General features: G+C 48.0%; 1 protein-coding gene across 1 annotated transcript in view; it reads left to right on the forward strand.

The window, feature by feature from the left end:
* The window catches only part of LOC111141029 (SPARC/osteonectin, cwcv and kazal like domains proteoglycan 1), a 498494-nt gene that overhangs the window by 404964 nt on the left and 74065 nt on the right, over nucleotides 1-19465 (forward strand). The window contains exon 5 of the mRNA XM_022493359.1: nucleotides 11740-11854. Coding sequence (XP_022349067.1) covers nucleotides 11740-11854 — 115 coding nt within the window. The remainder of the gene's footprint in view (nucleotides 1-11739; nucleotides 11855-19465) is intronic.

Raw genomic sequence — 19465 nt, forward strand, 5'->3', positions numbered from 1 at the left:
TTAGCTGATTGGAGCCGTTTAAAGTGACTTTGGATAACATCACCAGCACCAGTGCAGTTGACAAATAAGGGTTTCATTTGGCCTGAGTTAGTGGGGAGCAGCTGGCTGCCTTCCTTCCCTTTCAGTAGCTCAGCCTCGGCGGCGTCCCTCCCTTTCTCCAGTTGCCCTGCCCTGCATTCATTCCTTCCCCTCAATATCCTCTCCTTCTTCATTCAGCCATCCTGGGATGCCTAGAAAGACTTTGCCAGACCCCTGGGTGTCCAGAGGATTCTTAGGCAATGCACGCAGCAGTGGACTAGGGAGAAGTAGAATGATCTGGATTAAAAAGGAAGTTTGCCGTTTACTGACCTTGTGACCTTGACAGTCATTTGCTTTCCTGAGGTTTCACTTTCTTCATTTGCAAAATGAACCCACCCACATCTGCTCTCATGTAGTGTTATACAAAGTATATCCTGTAAGTAGGCCAATATGTGAAGCACTTGCTGTGTGCTAGGGTCCAGACAAAGATGCATGTTTTCGGGGCATCTGGGGGGCTCAGTCAATTGAGCATCTGCCTTCAGCTCGGATCATGATCTTGGATCCTGGATCAAGTCCCTCATTGGGCTCCCTGCTCAGTGGGGAGCTTGCTTCTCCCTCTCCCACTCCCCCTGCTTGTGTTCTCTCTCTCACTGTCTCTCTCTCTCTCTCTCTCTGTCAAATAAATAAATAAAATCTTTAAAGAAGAAAAGATGCATGTTTTCTTCAAAGGCAGCTGTGTAGACAGACGAGTATGTGCAGTATAGTAACGCAGTGAGCAAGAACAGCTCTGGGGCACAGAGGCCCCCCTGGAGGCCTGTCTGGAGGGGAAACAGAGCCAGGCCAGGAAGAGGGAAAAGTCTGAATCTGTTGTCACATTCGAGTGTTTGCATGCCTCTTCAAATTCTAAGGAAATCTGTTTCATTTCTACTTGGAGCCCTTTTCCTAGAGGGCTGGAAGGAAACTGGAACTCATTTAATGAGATTTGCCTCCGTCCTGGGGTCCTGTCGCTTGTTGGAATTCTTACTTAGTCACTCACCTGTGCACATAGGCTGTGGCTTTTGTTCACTCATTCCTTTACCCCACACGTTTCTACTGAGCAACTACTATGGACCAGGTGCTGGACTGGGCACCTCACATACAGCAGTGAACAGAACAAAGATCCCTGTCCTCGTGGAACTTATATTCTAGCATGGGGGAGAGAGAGGAAACAGTAACTAAAACAAGAAATTCATAGTGTATTAGAACATGATGTGTGTGTGTGTGTGTGTGTGTGTGTGTGTGTGTACACAGGAGGACAGTGTGGGAGAGTCAGGAGTGCCTGTTATGATCACATAAGGGTGCCGAGAGAAGGCTTTATCGAGAAGGTGACATCTGAGCAAAGGTCTGAATTATACAAGGGGTGTCCTGGGGAGGGACAATGATCTGTCCCTGTGTCCAGGGCTGCTTTGGATGTGGGGCTGTCTGCTGCTTCCTGGCCACGTGTGGACAGGCTGTGTTGGGTCCCATGTTTCCTGATGCAGATCTGGCCGTTCTCTCTCCATGGGCGCTGTGGTCTCCCCAACTGGCTGATAGGAAGCAGGGCCTGGGAATTGTGTGTCCTTCTGCATCTGTGCCATCTCTCCCAAATCCTAGATAGACAGAAAATCCCATAGAATTGGGAAATTTCAGGACATGATCCAGCCTTCTGAGGATCCCAGGCACAGCAGATATCAGGCAAAGTCCTAGAAGGGAGAAGCAGTGGAGGTGATATGTGGAAGCCCGAGGAAGGTGAGGTTGGGGCACATAGAACATGGACCAGGGACAGGGGAGTAGTGGCAATGAGCCTGGGGACCCTGCCGGCTCAGGCGGGGACCCTGCGGGCTCAGGCAGGCACCCCACGGGTTGGCTCTGCTCACCAGAGGGGGGTCACTGCTGGACGTAAGGCACAAAGGGTGCTGCCAATCAGAGGCTACAGGGGCTGGTTCTGAGTTGTAACATGTCCCTTGAGCTCCTGCCCCTGGGGAGCTCTCCGTTTTTCCTTAGGCTCCCTCACATGGGGCCTTGCCCTTTCCTTTGGCAATTTCATGAGCAGGGTTTTTGCACGGGTCTTGTTGGACAAGTTAGAGGAAATGGATGCAGCTTTGCTTCCAAACGCAAATGTGTACAACTTGCACCCAAACTGGGACAGAGAGGCACAGGCACTGGCATGAAATTTGCATCCTCATTTGCTGAAGAGAGGTTTGCTAGATGGTTGACAAGCTGAAGAAGGTCAGGAAAAGGTAGGGGAGTTTCTTAGGAGAATGACCTCAGGGCGATACCTCTGCTATATGCACTACCAGAGAGGGTCTTTGCAAGAACCAAAATGCTGCTGTTCACTGTGCCCGCGTTTACTCTTCGCCTCATGGCCTTGCTTGCTTCTGTTGCATAAGAGAATCTGTGCTCCAGAAAAATCTCAGTCATTGATGAGCAAGTTCTCACGAAAGGCCCACTCCTGCAGACTGCGGTCTACAGGGTCCTCACTGCCCTCCAAGAGCTCGCCCCCTGGTGGGGAAACACAGCAGGACATGTCGTTGCAGTAGGTCCCGTGCCCTCGCGCTGTATGGGGAAGGGTTCAGGGGAGCACACAGGCATGGTTGGCATGGTTTCCGGAAACATTTTCCCAGCACCACTGGGCAAAGCAGGTTACGCTTATTTTTATCCAGCTTTTGCTTTAATAATTTTTTAAATTGAAGTGTAGTTAACATAGTGTTGTATTAGGTTTCAAGTGTATAATATGATTCAGTAGTTCCATTCGTTACTCAGGGCTTATCATGATAAGTGTACTCTTAATCCCCTTCACCTATTTCACCCAGCCCCTGAGGACCTCCCCCTGGTAACTACCAGTTTGTTCTCTGTATTTAAGGGGTTTTTGTCTTTTGTCTCTTTTTTTCATCATTTGTTCATTTTGTTTTTTAGATTCTATATGTGAGTGAAATTATACGGTATTTCCCTTTCTCTGCCAACTTATTTCACTTAGCATTAGACCCTCTAGGTCTACCCATGTTGCAAATGGCAGGATCTCATTCTTTTTGTGGCTGAGTAATATTCCAGTGTGTGTGTGCGTGTGTGCGCGTGCGCGCGCTCATCTTCTTTACCCATTCATCTATCGATGGACATTTGGGTTGGTTCCTTATTTTGGTTATTGTAAATAACACTGCAAAAAACATAGAGATGCATATATCTTTTCAAATTAGTGTTTTCCCTTTCTTTGGGTGAATTCCCAATAGTGGATATACAGCATCACATGGTAACTCTATCATTAAATTTTTTTGAGAAAACTCCACACCATTTCCCACAGTGGCTGCACCATTTTGCATTCCCACCATCATCTGACTATGTCTCCTCGGGCAAGGAAAATGAAAGCAAAATTAAACTATTGGTACTACACTAAAATAGAATGCTTTTGCACAGCAAGGGAAACCATCAACAAACAACATGTCAGTCTACTAAATGGGAGAAGATATTGGCAAATGATATATCCAGTTAGGGGTTAATATCCAAAATATATAAAGAACTCATACAGTTCAACACCAAAACCAATCTGATTAAAAAAATGGGCAGAGGACCTGAATAGACAGTTCTCCCAAGAAGAAGATGGACAACAGACACATGAGAAGGTGCTCAACCTCACTCATTGTGATGGAAATGCAAATCAAAACCACTGTCATCTTTCACCACGCACCCATTGGAATAACTAGAATCAAAAAGAAAATAAATAATAAGTGTTGGTGAGGATGTGGAGAAATTGGTTTAATAATTATTAAATGTATGGAAGAATTTAAAAATCTGAGTGAGGTGTACTTCCATACCCATCACCAAGATTTGGCAGTTCCTAACGTTTTGTGAGATTCACGCCCTCCCCTTTCTTTAACCTACATGCTTTCCCCCCTTGAACCATTCAGAAGCAAATTAGAGACACTTCCCTGGTAAGGAAACAGGCATTCTCCTATATGACCACTTTCACAGGTGTTCTCACACCTACGAGAACAATAACCTAGTCATGTCAGGTAATGCGCAGTCCTTGTTAAAACCACAGCACTTTTTCCCAGAATATCCTTTACAGCTTTGTATAATTGTGATTTTCTAAGAGCCAGTCAAGCTTCACCCCCTGCATTTGTTCTGGCTTTTTAATTTCTTCTGTTCTAGAAGAGGGACCTGCTCACACCAGGGTTGGTTTTTGTTGTTGTTGTTGTTGTTCGTGTTTTTTGTTTTTTTGGTGTTTTGTTTTGTTTTGTTTTTTTGCTTTTTTGTTTTGTTTTCATGGTGGTTTATTTTTTGAAAGTCCAGGCATTTATCTTATAAAACGTGTTCAATTTTGGACTCATTCTCTAATGAATAGATTGAGGTGAGGAGCTTTTGGCCCTGCCCCTCAGAGGCACTGTTGTGTAATACTTCCTTGTGCAGAAGGTACATCAACCGGGCCCCCTGCTGCAGGTGCTACATTGGCCCCAGAGTCCCCACTTTAAGGTGTGACTGTCATGTATGTTTTCCTTGTGTAATAATGAGGTGTGTGTTCTACGGGAAGCCCTTGGAGACCCTGTGAATGCCCTATTCCCCAATTCCTTTTACCCACGACTTCCAATAACCATCAAATGATCGTTTCCTAACTCAGTTATTACATGGGGTGTTGCCAAGTGATTTCCTAATTCCAGCCTTCCTTCTCAATGTATTTAGCTGGCATTCTTCTGTAAAGACGAGCTTTTCCCTTTTCACATTTTTAGCAACTTGGTTTTAAGGGGTAAGGTTCTGCCTTCTTTGGAATTTTTAACAGTGTGTGTGCATACATGTGCTTGGGGGGAGGGCAGTGAGTGAGCCCAAACCTGACCCCTGTGTCACACACAGGACTCTGCACACTCAGCTGAGAAGGTCCCTTCCACTCTTCTCTGTAGGTACACTGGCTTCCTTGACAACTTTCATGTACAGTCGGCATCTTCCACCACTGGGCCTTTGCCTGGAATCCCCTGACTCCAGAGGGCTGCCTGGTCCACTTTATTCTTTACTCTACCCAGATGTCATGCCAGATTGCCTGAGAGCACCCAATGTAATATACCTTCCCCTCCCCATTATTCTCTGTCTCTTAATCTCCTTTGTGCTGTTTTATGGTCCTCATCAGCACCTGCTGTATAAACTTCATGGGAACAGTGTTTTTGTCTTGTCCGTTTGGAGCCCGGTACAGTGCTGGCCCATAGTAGGTGCTCAGTAAATACTTGTTCAATGTGAGAAGGAACACACACAGGAGGGCCTGTTTGGTAAACCTCAGATTGAGCCCAAAGACCCTTCTGTTGTTTCTCTTCACTCCTCTTTTCACATGACCCCAGAGACAGTCAAGTCCCAGACAGACGGACAGCTGTTCTTCTGTCTGTCAGGAATAACATGGGGAGCCAGCAGCCACACTCAGTTCCTGCCCACTCATTAAAGCCAGCAGAGCCACGAGATTACCCACCCCCCTTCTTTGACAGGATTTTGGGGGAATAAAAACAAATCAGAATTCATCAACTGTGAACAAAATTGTCAACTGTGAACTGTCAACAGTCTGGTTTAAAAATAGATGATTGGTTGATGAAATAGAGTGGAGAAAGCAATTTAAATAAAATGTTAAAAATAATACCCAAAGCATGCAAGGCAAAAGCAAAGAATGTGGGGCAATAGAGAAACATACTCAGTGGAGATCTGTGTGAGCAGTGAACCAGAGAGAGGTTATTAGTTTTGCTTTACAAATCACGGAAGAGAAAGATTTATGGCCATTCGCAGGAACATTCCCTCATTCCGACGTGTTGGTGTGTTATGCAAAATGGAAGGAAAGATTGGTTGGGAAATCTGCTAGCACATTTATTTTTAAGTAGGTCAACGTTTTGAATATTTCTGCCCATTCCCAAAGTCTTTGACTTCCTCCATCTTCTGCGTTTCTGTGAGGACTGGGGAAGACATTTCTCTCCTAGTGGATCAAGGGGTATAGAAGCTTCCAGGAGGTTATGTCTGTGTTTCTCTTTGTGTTTCTGTGAATATGGGTTCCAGTACGAAGTTTAAAAGTCGTGAAAGTTGTTACTTTCCCACTTTCTAGGCTTTCCTCTTTTAAATACTTAGGGCTTATTATTTGTTTCATTCCTTGATCATAAAATCATTATAAAGTCTTGAATGTTTCGTATTTCTGCCCATGAGACACGTTTGATAGTATTTGGCCAAGTTCTGTATGTCCACCTGCCCAACATTCCAAGGCTGCTGTTCCAGGTGTTGTTGTTGTTTGTTTTGTTTTGTTTTTAACTTGCTTTCCAGGAGAACTGAGTCATCTGGGCACAAAGGTCTATGTTTTATGAACCTAATATGCAGCATTTCTATTCCATAGAGACTTGTCTCTTTTTAAACATCTGGGCGGAAGTTGTGTTAGTCTGCTAGGGCTGCACTAACACAGTACCACACACTGGGTGCCTTGAACAATAGGAATTTACTGTCTCACAGCCCTGGAGATAGAAGTAGAAGCCAAGGTGTGGGCAGGGTTGATTCTGGGCAGGGTTGATTCCTTCGGAGGCCATGACTGAGAATCTCTCCCGCCTTTCCTTAGCTTCTCGCAGCCACAGGCATTCTTTGCAGGTGGCTGTCTTCTCCCTGTGTCACTTCACTCCTCCATCTTCCCTCTACGTGGGTCTGTCTCTGTGTCCAGCTCTCCCCTTCCTGTAAGCGTGGCAGCCGTATTGGATTAGGACCAGCGCTGTTGAGCTCATTTTAAGTTGATGATCTCTGTAAAGACCCTCGAAGATACTGGGGGTTAGGACTCCCAAATGTCTTGTAGGATGGATATAATTCAATACCTAATACAAGGTGCGAAGTTGTCTCTTCTAGAAAGTAAGTGGGGTCAGGGCGGTGGTGACTGCTCTCTGTTTAGACCCACTTCTGATACGGGCCAGGGCTGGAAGGGCCCCTGAAGGTGGCAGTGACCACCTTGAGGGGTCTTTCCATTTGTTCAGTGTGTCTCCTTCCCCAGGGAAGGAGCTCCTGGGCTTGCCTGCAGGCTTGGCCCTATGGGAGCTTTGAGTAAATGACTGGCTCTCCACTCTAAATCCCAAAAATGCATTTATACCTCTTTCCTCCTCTTCTCTCCCCACAATTCTTCCTTAAAAAAAAATTTTTTATGGGTCCTCCTTTATCTGTTCCCAAGATTGTCATTTTGTAGTTCTTTTTGATTGTTTTGTTTCATTTTTTTGCTTTTCCACCTCCAAGTCCAGACTCTAAGGGGTAGGCTCCCAGTCTACCCTCTTTAAGTTGGAGCCTGCAGACACTGCTCTGATGCAGGTCAGTGAAGGCCAGCAGGTGCTGGCAGACAGCGTGCATCCCTAGTACCTCCGGGGCCGGTGTGGAGGAAGCCAATAAGTGCCACCGGAGCACGTCCTTCCTGCCAACAAATCGCCGTCCATGATTTTGCCACCTTGTACCTGCAGCTCTGAGCACACTGTGGGAGAGAAGGTGTGGCCATTCTGGAGGCTTGTCATGTGTGAAAGGAGCCAGTGCCATCCCCGTGGTGTCAGGAGACACCTGGGTCTCCCTCGTCACATCTCTGTGGGAGAATTTGCATTCTGACCCCATCTTTTCCAAAGGAGGCTGCTCCTGTCCTGATAGGTCAGAGCCCAGTGTCTGCTAGGTCCAGAGCCTAGTCATGGGATGGCTGCGTGGGAAAAGTACCATGAGCTGCCTCTTTTTTCTCTTGGCCCCGTTCTCTTGGCAGTCCTCTACGGGAGGGCTAGCATACCTGCCTGGAGTTTTCAGAATCATTCTCTCCACAGCACAGGGAACACTTCTGCAGATCCCAGAGGCTCTGTGCATTTTCTCCACTTGGGATTGAAGGTGAGTGGGCAGGACGTTCTCGAGCATCTGTGGCCTGCAGGTTGGGAGAGGGCTTTGGAGCCCTTTGCTCGGCGTGACGGCCTCAGTGGGGGCAGCCCAGTCTAGCGGGAAGCGCTGTACTTTGGAAGTGGCCTGGCCCCTGTGAGGAAGGCTGGTGCAGTGACCACCTTTTGGCCTGTGTAATTGTTCTTCCCTAGCGAGAGCCTGGGGCGGAGGGGTTGGGCCTTAGTGAAGTGCTATGGGACAGGGACATGCGTGAGGTGCCCCGAGGAGGCCCTCTGCCCAGCAACAGTCCCGGCCAGGCTCAGAACCAGGTGCCCTCTCCCCTTACCTACGGGTGCCCACGTGTGCCCTCATTTACTCCCCTTAGCAACAGTCCCCGGGAGACATGGGTAGAGCTCGGTCATCACTTTGATGGAAGCATGTCAACTTTGTTTTATATTTCCTCATGAAATATTTGATACACAAATGTAGATGTCTTGTTTCTATAAGTTGTCAAGCCCAATGACCAAAGCCTTGGAATCTATCACTGAGTTTTGGGGAATAAACCATTCTCAGGCTTCACGGTGTTTTTCTGGGCTCCTGTCTGGGGCCGTCGTCCTGCCTCTGCCCCAGAGGTCGCCCCTGTCTTGGTATTTGTCACCCTACCTCCCAATATATATTCACACATATGTAGGTATCTCTAAATAGCATGTGTTGAGCTTTATATTAAATGGAATTCTAGTCCTTCGAGCTTCATTTAAATAACACATTCTATCTGGAAGATAAAAAAGCAGGCCTGTGCCCTTGAAACACGGGTTTCCACTGGTGCAGATAAATCTTGTTTTCTCTGATAGCACCTCCCCGGGGTCCGGGAGGAGGCCCGGCTGCCTCCGCAGATTGTGACAGCGGCTGTCCATGAGAGGGGGTTCTGGGGCCAGCCAAGGAAGCCGAGTTACCAGAATCACAGTCTGCAGGGACTCTCGGGCGAGGGCAGTCCCCCCAGGAAAACAGGTGTTCCCGAGCATCTGGGAAGCAAATGGACGAGATTCTGAGTCCATCAATGGATGAGAGTGAGCGGGGAGGCTAGAAGGCCGAGTGCTGGATGGGAACTCAAGGAGAGGCCTCAGGCAGCAGGTGTGGGTCAAGGATGCTTTGCCGGGAACATCCCGAAGGCTGAGCTCCAGCACCTGTGTTCCTTGTGCGGGTGAGGTGGTCGCAGCTGGCAACCAGAGCGGAGGTCCCGAGAAGCCTGGAGAGCACCACCCATATCCTTTAGCAACTGTTTACTGAACACCTACTATGTGCCTGGGAGAAGACGTGACTTTCCAGCTGACGAGTACCTCATGGTCTAGTAGGAAGTCAGTGCTGCCACCCTTGGCTACGTTATGCTGTGCTCAGGAAGGATCCCCAAACATCTGTGGCTTGTGGCAGCCAGCAGACATTAACTCCTTGTTCCTGTTTCGTGTTGGCTGCGGGCTCGCTGCAGCTCTGGTGCTTGCCCTCGCCCTCTGGGCCCCAGGCCACAGGAGCAGCCCTAGTGTGGTTCGTGTCATTTTCATGGTAGAGGGAAGAGCAAGAGAGGAGATACGAGTAAGCAGTGGTTCTTAAAACAGCTGCTCAACCCCGGCCGGTCACACCTACTCGCAGTCCCCAGGGAGATCGAGTCACGTGGCCAGGACAGAGGTCTTCGCGGAGGGGGTCCCATTTTCCCAGGTGGGTGGTGAACGAAGCCAAGATTCTGCTTTCAGGGAAGGCCGGGGAATGTCTGGGAAGAGTCTTACAGTCTATCAAGGATATGAACCAGCAATTTAGAGTAGGATTTTTAGTAAGTAAATGTATTAAGTTTTGACTTCACAAAATAATTTTTCATACACAAATATACTGTTGCCCCTAAATTAGCTTTGGAGAGTCTCTTGAGCAAATAGTTTGAGAACTGAAGCAGGATTGTTTCAGAGCAGAGGGGCGGCGGGAGGAGGTGGGGCTGGCCACGGTGTTCTTCTCTCCAGCCCCAGGCACGTGCACACCGGCTGCGGGCTTTGAGAAGAAGCTTTTTACACGGACACCCCCCCTGCCCCCTTCCAGTCTTCCTCTTGGCTACATTCTGTCCCTCTGGCTGGCAGCAGTCCATCCCATTCCTATGGGGCTTCTTTGTTCCCATCCCTCCACACACACCACTCCTGACCGCCTCATAGTCGTGGCCGCACAGCTTTAGAAGGATGTGGTCTTTTTTGCCTCTTCATGGAGATCTTGAGTTTGGAGGCTGAGCCATGGCTGCCTTTCATCCAGTCCCCACCACCCCTCCAGCCACACTGCACACATACTAGATGCCTAACAAGTCTGTACAAAAGGCATTTGCCTCAAGGGGAAGTCATCACCCCATGGGCTTGTCTGTTACACTCTCTCTCGTGAGGCTGGCCACCGTGTGAGTGACACTTGGAGTTACTCAGAGTGACTCCCGTAGGTTCAGAGCCAGGTTTGAAACACTCTTGCCCTGGGTTTCTCATCGGGATGGGAACAGAATAGCTGGGCCTTCTCGGTATTCAGCTGTCCTCGGGTGTGCTGGTTTGCAAATGCTTGTGGGCTTTTCAGAAGTACACATTTGTGTTTTCCAAGGGCAAGGACTGTAACTTCCCTTTTTCTTTTTTCCCTTGTAAAAGATTCCCCATGGCCTCTGATAAGAATAACAGACAAAGTGGGTGCTCAGTAAATTTTGCTTGCCTCCTCTTCTTTGGAACCTCCACCAGGTACACACGTGTTTCTCAGCCTGAGGGCCTTAGCAGAAGGTTGATTACATGCAGACCTGGATCTTGAGAACTGTATAAGTGGAAAAAGAACAAACTGTCAGACAACTGCGATGGAGGCCAGTAGCAGCCTGGGGTACCGTATGGGATATGTGCTCTCCACGTGGAAACAGCGATGTTGTAGGACCAGGGTCTGAGCCCCACACTCAGACATGGCTTGGAATCCACCCCAAAAGAGCATCATGATATTTTGTGGGTTATTTAACTGCTCTGAGTCCGTGTCTTATCCCTTAGATGTCAGGATCCTAAAAATTCTGTTAACTGTTATGCTCTTTTGCACCTGTAAACAACATTCTTTCCGGCCTTTGTTCTGAACCGGTTGAGACTTGACGGTAAAAGTGGCAGAAGTAGTGAAACAGGCAGGAAGTGGCCAGAACACTACCAGTGTAGCTGATGAAGGGTTGACATGAAGAGATGGCGACTTTTGGGCTTCACCCCTGAATCTAAGAATTAGATGGGTGCTTGCACCCAGTCCTGTGCTAGAGACACCCATGGGTATCCTCTGCGGGGAAGGACTGTATAACACTCAGGTTTGGGATGGTCAAAGCAAAAGCAGTCACTCCTTGCATGTTCTGGGTGGGTCAGGGCTGGGCCTCACACACATCACCCGGGGTGTTAACTCGGGGTTACCCTGCCCCTGTGCCCAGGGAGAGCATATGAGCAGCTGAGAGAGTCTAGGATCCCTGTACTGGGGCAGAGGTACCCTAGGGAAGGAGTAAGGAAATGGAGGGAGGTGGCCTTCTGTGGAAGGGGTGGGCCTTGGTGGACCCCTGGGACTCTGAGATGTCATTTTGGATGAGTACTTCTGTTAACAGTTACAGCTGCATTTATCATCCAGTAAAGTAAGCACCGCAGTGCTCTCCGGTGGTCTCAGAGGTTACCCTGTGTCTTCAGAAAGACATGAAAGGCCATTTCTTTTTCAGCGCTCTGCCATGCGGACCTTGACCTGAGATGTACTCCTTCCTTCTCTGTCTCTGCTCCCCTGAGCCCACCTGGTTGGAGAGAGACTAGCTGCTTCCTGGGGACCCCACGTGGGGGTCTGCTCGGCTGCCTTCTTAAAGCCTCTTCTGCCTCTCTTTTGCAGTGCAAGTTGGAGTTCCATGCTTGTTCTACTGGCAAAAGCTTCACCGTCCTCTGTGATGGGCCCTGTCCATGTCTCCCAGAGCCTGAGCCACCAAAACTCAAGACACAAAAGAATGGTGAGTGGGGATCACAGGAGACCCTTGGAGGGAAGCCAATGTGGCCAAGCTCTGCCTCCCCCACCCAACCCCCATGCCTGGAAGTTGGAGGTTAACAGAGCTGTTTGAGCCCACATGGGGGAAATGGAGGGGCTTGGCAAGTACTCCAGCTTGTGTAGGGACTTGAATCTGAACTGCCTTCAGCTACCATTAAAAAGAAAAGGAAGAGCTGAGTCTTGCAAAATAATTCCGTGAGACCAGGATATGCACTAGGTTCTTTCAGAGGTCACGTCAGCTGTGACATGAGAAGAGTGGGTTTGTTCACCTCTCAGACCCCAGCCTGCCCTGGGGTACGTCTTCGTCTTCCTTGACCTTGAATCTCTAAGTCCTTTGAACTTCTCAAGGGTGCATTTCAAAACAGAGACTGCAGAGAGGTCACAACAGTGTAGAGGTACCCCCACCACCACCAAAGGCGTTTCTTCATTTGTATATTCTGCTCAGAATGTAGCACGAAGCCAGGTGACACATGAAAGGAGAAAAACTCTCCAGGGACAGTGGTTTCTCTCTCATGGCTGAGGGGGCAGGGAAGGTTGGCTTTATTTGGATGTTTCAGTGATGGAGAAAGGAAGGTCTCATTAAGGAAGGCTCTGGCCTTGGCCTGTTTCTGAGCCTTCCTTAATGAGACCCAAGCTGGAAGTTTGCCTCTTCCTTCTGTGGAGCTGGGCTTTCTCTGTTGTCGCTGCTGGTCCGTGGAAAATGTTGCATGTTTCTGAGTGTGAATGAGTGTGTGTGCACAGGCACGCATGTCTCTTCTAAGGCATCTTCTGTAGGTAATGGGGGAGGGTGATCTGGGTGAGTGTGTTTATGCCTTCCCTGGTTCATAGGTCCCATTGACTTTTCCAGGGCACATATGTGAAGATGCTGGAATGTACATTTGTCCATGGTGGCCATCACAGGAATATTGTGCTAAGATACTCTTTGGAAGATTTGGCTCAGAATGTGGAAGCTCTAGGGTCACAACTAATCTCCAGAAATTCCTCTTGATGAGCAAAAAGCTGATCTCCCTGTGTTTGGGTCTGATTCATTTATACAACTTCAGTAAGAAGTGTTCATTTGTGTACTTGTGCCCCCTTGGCATAGGGTCTGAAAACCTAAAGCCCTGTGGTGTGAAGAAACTGCAAAACCCAGAAAACTCACTTCCGTCTGAGGATTTCTTAATAACCATAGGAAGTTTCAGTAGTCTCTGTTATTCCAGGTGTATTGTTTACTGGTCTTATTTACTCCTCTATCCTGAGGTGAAGAAACCAAACCAGCAAAGTCACCTCCACTATTTTGCCTGTGGTATCTCCGTGAGGTAGTGGTTTCACCTCTCCTCAGGGGCCCCAAATCTGCTCAGGCTTCCTGATTTGCCATGGTGAGGTAACAGACTGGTCTCCTGGGAAGCCTTCAAATGAAGTACAGTGCCTGTTGCTTCCTTTCTTTTTTAAGTAAACTCTGTCCCAACATGGGGCCCGAACACCCAACTCAGGGATAAAGACTTGTATGCTCTCCTGACTGAGCCAGCAAGACACCCCGGTGCCTATTTCTTAATGGTGGGCTTGTCACACCTGATTAAATGAGATTAACTCTCAAATATGACACTCCAGGTACAGCCTTGCCTGTACCATGCATTTGTTTTAATTATGTTCTGGTAAAAATTAGAACAAAATTCTTGCTGAACATTGCAAGTTACTGCATTGCCATTAACAGCGAAGAGACTTAGAAAAGAGCGTGTTTGAGAATCCTGAAAGGTCAGTGAGAACAAGAATGCCATTTAAAAGTGTTTCATTTGAAAATGTTTAAGAAAGGGTGAACTACTAAATTAATTGTAAGAGATAAATCAAGAAGAATGAGAAGAGACTTCATATAGAAATGAAAACAATAAAATGACAACAATAAAAAAGGAATACTAACAGTATTCCAAAACAAATAATCAAAATTATATGTCCTTCATTAGTTCTTTAGTCGTACCTAATTATTTTTTGTTCCACTGGCTCTCAGACCAGTGATTTGCTTTTGCGAAGTCTTCTGCCTTTGCCCGGAAAGGAGCTCTCTAACTCCACACTGTGTCTCACATCATCTGACGCCTGTCTGAGAAATATCACCTTGGAAGCTTGCAATGATAAGTCTTTACTGGAAGTATCGATCAAACTTGGTACAGTTCTTTGCCTGAGGCTCTGAGATTGTCCTCGTTGGTTGAAGACCCACTTTCTGGGCTGTGACTTACTGCAGAGTTATTATACAGTGTGTGGGGGAAGCAGAAATTACCTGCCGAGAAGGCTGCATGGCTGTCGTTAACTAATTACACATGCAATTACGTAGCAAACAACATCCTATCAGGGTATAATGCTTAACTATTTAATACAGATTTGATCAATGTTCACTTGGGGGATAAGAATGCACTATGGGCTGTGAAGGCAGTGATAAGTCCCTTGGGTCATTAGATGAAATGCAGTATTGAGCTTAATAACATTTTACCTGGGCAGAGTGGAGGGAAGGCTGGCCTTTTCCTTTGATTTGACAGTTCTTCCCATGAGGCTGTCACAAGCAGTGGGGATGAAGAGGAGGGAGAGGGTGCGAAGTGGAGGTCAGAGGTGAAATGAGGGGCCGTGACATCACAGAAGCTGCAGGCAGTGGGAGTGGAGACCTCCACCTTCCTGAGACACGTCGGGGCTCCAGGCTTTGTCAGAAGCAGTCCTGCTTCTGGGCATCCTGCAGAAACGACCTTTCGTGGTCTCCCAAATGCAGGTGTGCCAGAAGTGTGGCAGTCACAGTTGTCATTGATGACATTTTCTTTTCAGTCTGATCTCTCTTTCGAGCTTCGGCTCCATGTGGTGGTAACAATAGTAATGAAGTCTCTTCTAGATAGATTCTGTTAATCCCAGGGTGTATTGCAATGCTCGGAAGTCTGCAGTGGCTTTTGCACTGTGGAACTGCAAGGCAGTGGCTCCTGCCACTGTCTGTCCCTGGTATCCATCTGCAGAGAGCTATCGCCGCCTCCGGTGAGCTGGCCTGCCGTGTGCACACTCCCTATGTCCGATGGAAGATATCTGACTCCCGTCATGAACTGTGCTTACTGCCACCATTGGGTCAGACCCGGTGCCCGCTCTTCTAGGTCCTGTTCTTCTGGGTTTACTCATCCTCACGCAGCCCCTGCTGGCCCCCCTCAGAGCCACAGAAGACTTGTGCATGTCGTTTCATAATGTTTTAGTGTCCAAGAAAGACTGGTGAGGGTGCTCTCTCAAGCCCTCTGTCCTTGGATCTGCTGAGCAGCCGTTTCTATTTTATGCAGAGGTAGTTCCACAAAGCTTGCCCCCAGTTAGATTTCCACATGGTAGGTGAGCCCAGGGCTTCTTTGTCGCTGGGGCCGTTCAGCTGCCTGTGGTTTCACAAGCATCTCATCCCTGCCTGGGACCCAGAGTTGAGCTGGAGAACAGGGGTGAGCAGAAGCTTTCCTGGGGCCTCACCTGCCTGCATCTGTTCTTCTCCTTCCCGAACGGGTACTTCCTGTAGCCTCAGCCTGGCTTAGGGCTGGGTGTGAGTGTCGCAGGCATGTGAGGCAGGGTCTGACACCTGGTCTTGTGAGTCTCGGAGCGTTCTGCTTCTTCCAGCCTTTGGTCTTTGCGTTATATCTCCAGTTCTTGCAAATCAGAACTCTCTTGCCTCAGCTTTAAGTTTTAAGAGCTTTTCTAAGAAGTCCAAGCCAAGTGGTTGATTATTTGTTCTCTTGATTTTTATTTTTTCTCTGGCATCTCTCCTTTGATGTCCCTGAAGACCTCATAGAGGGTGGGGTCATCCTTGAATATCTAGGAATATCTCCTCTCGCACCTCTCAATGACCTCATGACCTCGGATGGGTCACGTAATAGTTTTTTTTTAAATCTCTCATCTCTGTGATGCCAGCCTCTGGAGTGCAGAGAAGCAATTGTTTCAAAATGTGTGTGTGTGTGTGTATTAGGAAGAGGGAAGTGAGACTGAAATCCTGTGTTAAGCCTGAATTTCTGTGCTCTTTCTAAGAGTTTTCCAGGAAAGATTTGCCACGCATTTCTCTTGGTATTTTCCAGTCCTCAGTAGCTAGCCCAGTTAGAAAGTCAGTTCTTATATCTGATGAACTCTTCAGCTCGGGGCTTATTTCCGCTGCTTTTTCTTCAATCCTCAGTGAAGGATATGAGGAGTGTGAGGCACTTGTTTCTTGATTTCTTCACAGTGGTTGAGAACCTAAGAGGAAAGTAGAGTTTTCTTCCCATTAGAGTTGTCAGGATGCATTTTTAAACTAGCCAGTATTTCCCTCCTTTCCAGCCTGAGCTGGGCCGCCTCCTGCCTGTCCTCCCTTCTCTCACAGAAACAACCCCGTCCATCCCTGACCTGGGCTTGGCAGCCTTGTTCCATCCTGAGGTGGGGTTGAGGCTCCCCCATTGCAGAGGTGAGAATTTTGCAGTTGTATGATATAACGTCAGGAAAAGCATCACTTCTGTTTTTTCCATACTGTGTGGAGGGGACCCTTGTGTTCCTGAAGCTGTCTGTTTCCCATGAGGACCAGGGGATGGGACCTCAGACTTCCCCTAGAGTGATGCTGTTTTATGCTTTACCAGGTTATACTGACCACCAGGGACCTTTGTGCTGGTCCCATTTACCAGAAGAGGAGCCCAACCGTCCAATGAGAGAGAAAAAGCCTTCCCTGAGGTCAGACAGTGAGTGGGGATGGAGTTCTCATAGTGGAGAGCCTCTGGACCCCCAGGCTAGTGCCTTTGTCCAACTGCCCATACACCCTCTAGGGGGTGACCTCACTTGTCCAAATCTTGGAGTGTCAGCCATCAAACAGAGAATGTCCTGGTGTTCTCCACAAGCAGCAGTGTTTTGAAGGCGTTCCACAGAATCTCTCCGCCTTCCGTCGTCCTCTGTCTTTGTAGGAGGAAATAGAGACAACATTACTCTATCTGAGCACAGCTCCTTGTTTGCTTCTGTTGTGGAAGGGGGCTAGGGGTCAGCAGGCAACCTGGAATGCTGGAGAAGGCTGGGACGCTGTCATCCCCTCCTGGCTGGACAGAGGCTGGGAGGTAGGGGCAAGGTTGGGGCACACCTCGTTCCGGCCAGGGAGGAAAAGGGGTGACAGGTCTGTGCAGCGGGGTGTGCTAAAGAAGGAATAAGTAACAGCTTCCCTGCCTCTGAGCTATTTGAAAAGTAGAAAAATAGTTTACAGTGATTTTCTTTTCTCAAATGGTGATTTCAACCCGAGGGCTAGATTCTGGGGGAATAAAGTTCTGGGTTGACAGACGGTTGTCTAATTCCATTACTTATCGCAAGTGGAGTTGGGGAAAAGTGTTTAACCGAGAACAGGAGGTGGTGCCAAAGAGACGGGCTCAGGAGTTCTTCCTAGCTGTAATGTCTCAGTGGAAAAATCCTACCAGAATCCTGCTGCAGAAGCTTCTAGCAAAATGGAGGTTTATCTTTGTATCCAGGAAAGAACATCTTTCTTTAATGCCTGTTGTGTAACAGAGAGAAGGCCTCAGGCTTGCAAACTTGCAATTTAAAAGCGGTTTGTCTTAACCTTCCCATATCTGTTCAGCTTCCTTCGCTTCTTACTTGGTCCTACACCACAGCCAGAAATTAAACATGTAAAGGAACGTTTAATTTTTAGGGCCTTGTTACTCTAAATGTCATGACCTTAGGGGAAAAAAAAACCCCCAAAAAACCTTAAATTGGCAACCGCAAAAAACTAGTCAAGTGCTTAGAATAACTGCTGACTTTGGCTTTAAACTCAGGATCTTCCTCTTCTGTGAGTTCAGCTCTGCCAAAGTAGAGGTTCTCCTGGTCATGTGGAAGCCCATGGGGCAGCAACTGATGGGAGAGAGTTAAAGATACGAAGGGAGAGAAGGGTAAACTGGGGCAGAGGGTGGCCACAGTCCAGACCAGATAGAAGGGTCTGTGCTAGCAATTAATGGCTTTGAAAGTTCACCTAAATGGCACTCTTCCCTTGGCCTGACTTTTTAAAAATTTATAAATTAATACATCTTCTTTGACATCTAAACAACTTGGCAAAATTGTCTCAGATTTCAGTTCTGTTTGCTTTTCGCTGTGTGTGTTTTCAATAATTTTCAATACACATATACTAACATAGTTTATAAACTCTACTTAGCCTAAATCAGGATTATAATCTGTGTAATATTTTGTACCTTCCACTTCTATATGTCATAGATGTGTTGTCATCTAGGCACACAGATATGTGCTTGAGGGGGTCTGTCCGTCCCTCTTCATCCTTTCCTCTAGCCAGCCTGCCCACACCGCTGTCCTGAGCTCCAGACTTAAGTATGTAATGACCGCTCAGCATTTCCATTTGATGTTCAGAAGCATCTCAGGCTTCATTTCCCAAATAAGACCCCTGATCTTTGCCCCCAGACTGCTCCTCCCTCCTGCAGTACTCACTGTCTTGATAAATGGCACCTCTGTATTTTGATTTGCTGAAGTGAAAAGGAAATCCTCTTTGTCTCACACGCCACAATCACGTTGACTCTGCTTCCAAAGAGATTTCCAAATCCATCTGCTTCTTCCCACCTCCACTGCCATTCCCCTAATGGTCCGAGAGATCCTCCTCTTTTATTCTAGTAGCTTCCTACTTGAACTCTGGGGCCCTCCGTTCTCTTTTGAACGTAGACGTTAAACCAGTTCTGTACAATGTAAGTCAAATGGTGCTGTCCCCTGTTTGAGACCCTCCAGTGACTTCCCACCTTGGGTAAGGGAAGGAGCTGACATCCCTTCAGTGACCCGCCAGGCCCAGTGGGATTAGATGGGCTGCTGCCTGCCTGTACCCGTCTTCTGCTGCTGCAAGCTTTGCTTGCTCGGCCCTGGGCAAGCGGACTTCCGTGGGTGCCCTCAGGGGAGCCCTTTATGCTCCTGCCTTGGGGTTCACACTGCCAGTCTGTCTTCCCAGACACCCACACAGCGTGCTCCGTCGGCCCCTCTTCAAATCTCTACACAAAGGTCACCTTCTCGGGAGTGCCCCCCCCCAGCAGTTGCTATTCCCCTTCCCTCCTTTGTCTTCCTCAGTCCCACGCATCCCCTTTTTGTACGCTGCATTGATCTCTTGGCTGCACGGTCTCGCCTCGCCCACCCAGAATGGAAGTTGTAGGAGGGTGTTTTGTCTGGATTCTCAACAAGTCTTTGTCAAGCCTTGAAGGACGCTACCTCATTATAAGAGTTGTCCTTTATGTAGATGTACCATAGTGTACAGTGTTTAAAATGGCAACAAAACGATTTATCAGGACGAGAGATCAAGAGTACAAGGTGCTTACTGTGCGTACCGGCTAAGCAAGTGATGGGTACATTTATTTCCTCGAACCAGAGAATGTCCTCTCTGTTGCTGGTGGGAACATTCGAGATCTGGAGCGTGGGATACCTCGCCCGAGGCCGCACGGCTGGTAAATGACAGAGCAGGGATCTGAAGGCTTTCTGGAACTTGCTTTCCTACGCTCACATCAGACTGTGTTGCTAACCTCAATTGAACGTCCATTTTCCTTTGGAAAAAGAAAAACCCACAGCTGTACAGCCACACAGTTTCAAGTGCCCCTCACCGGGCAGTGCGGGCAGTGTGGGCAGT

Source organism: Enhydra lutris, unplaced genomic scaffold (genome assembly GCF_002288905.1).
Source record: "Enhydra lutris kenyoni isolate GAN:26980312 unplaced genomic scaffold, ASM228890v2 scaffoldscaffold5, whole genome shotgun sequence".
Taxonomy (NCBI): domain Eukaryota; kingdom Metazoa; phylum Chordata; class Mammalia; order Carnivora; family Mustelidae; genus Enhydra; species Enhydra lutris.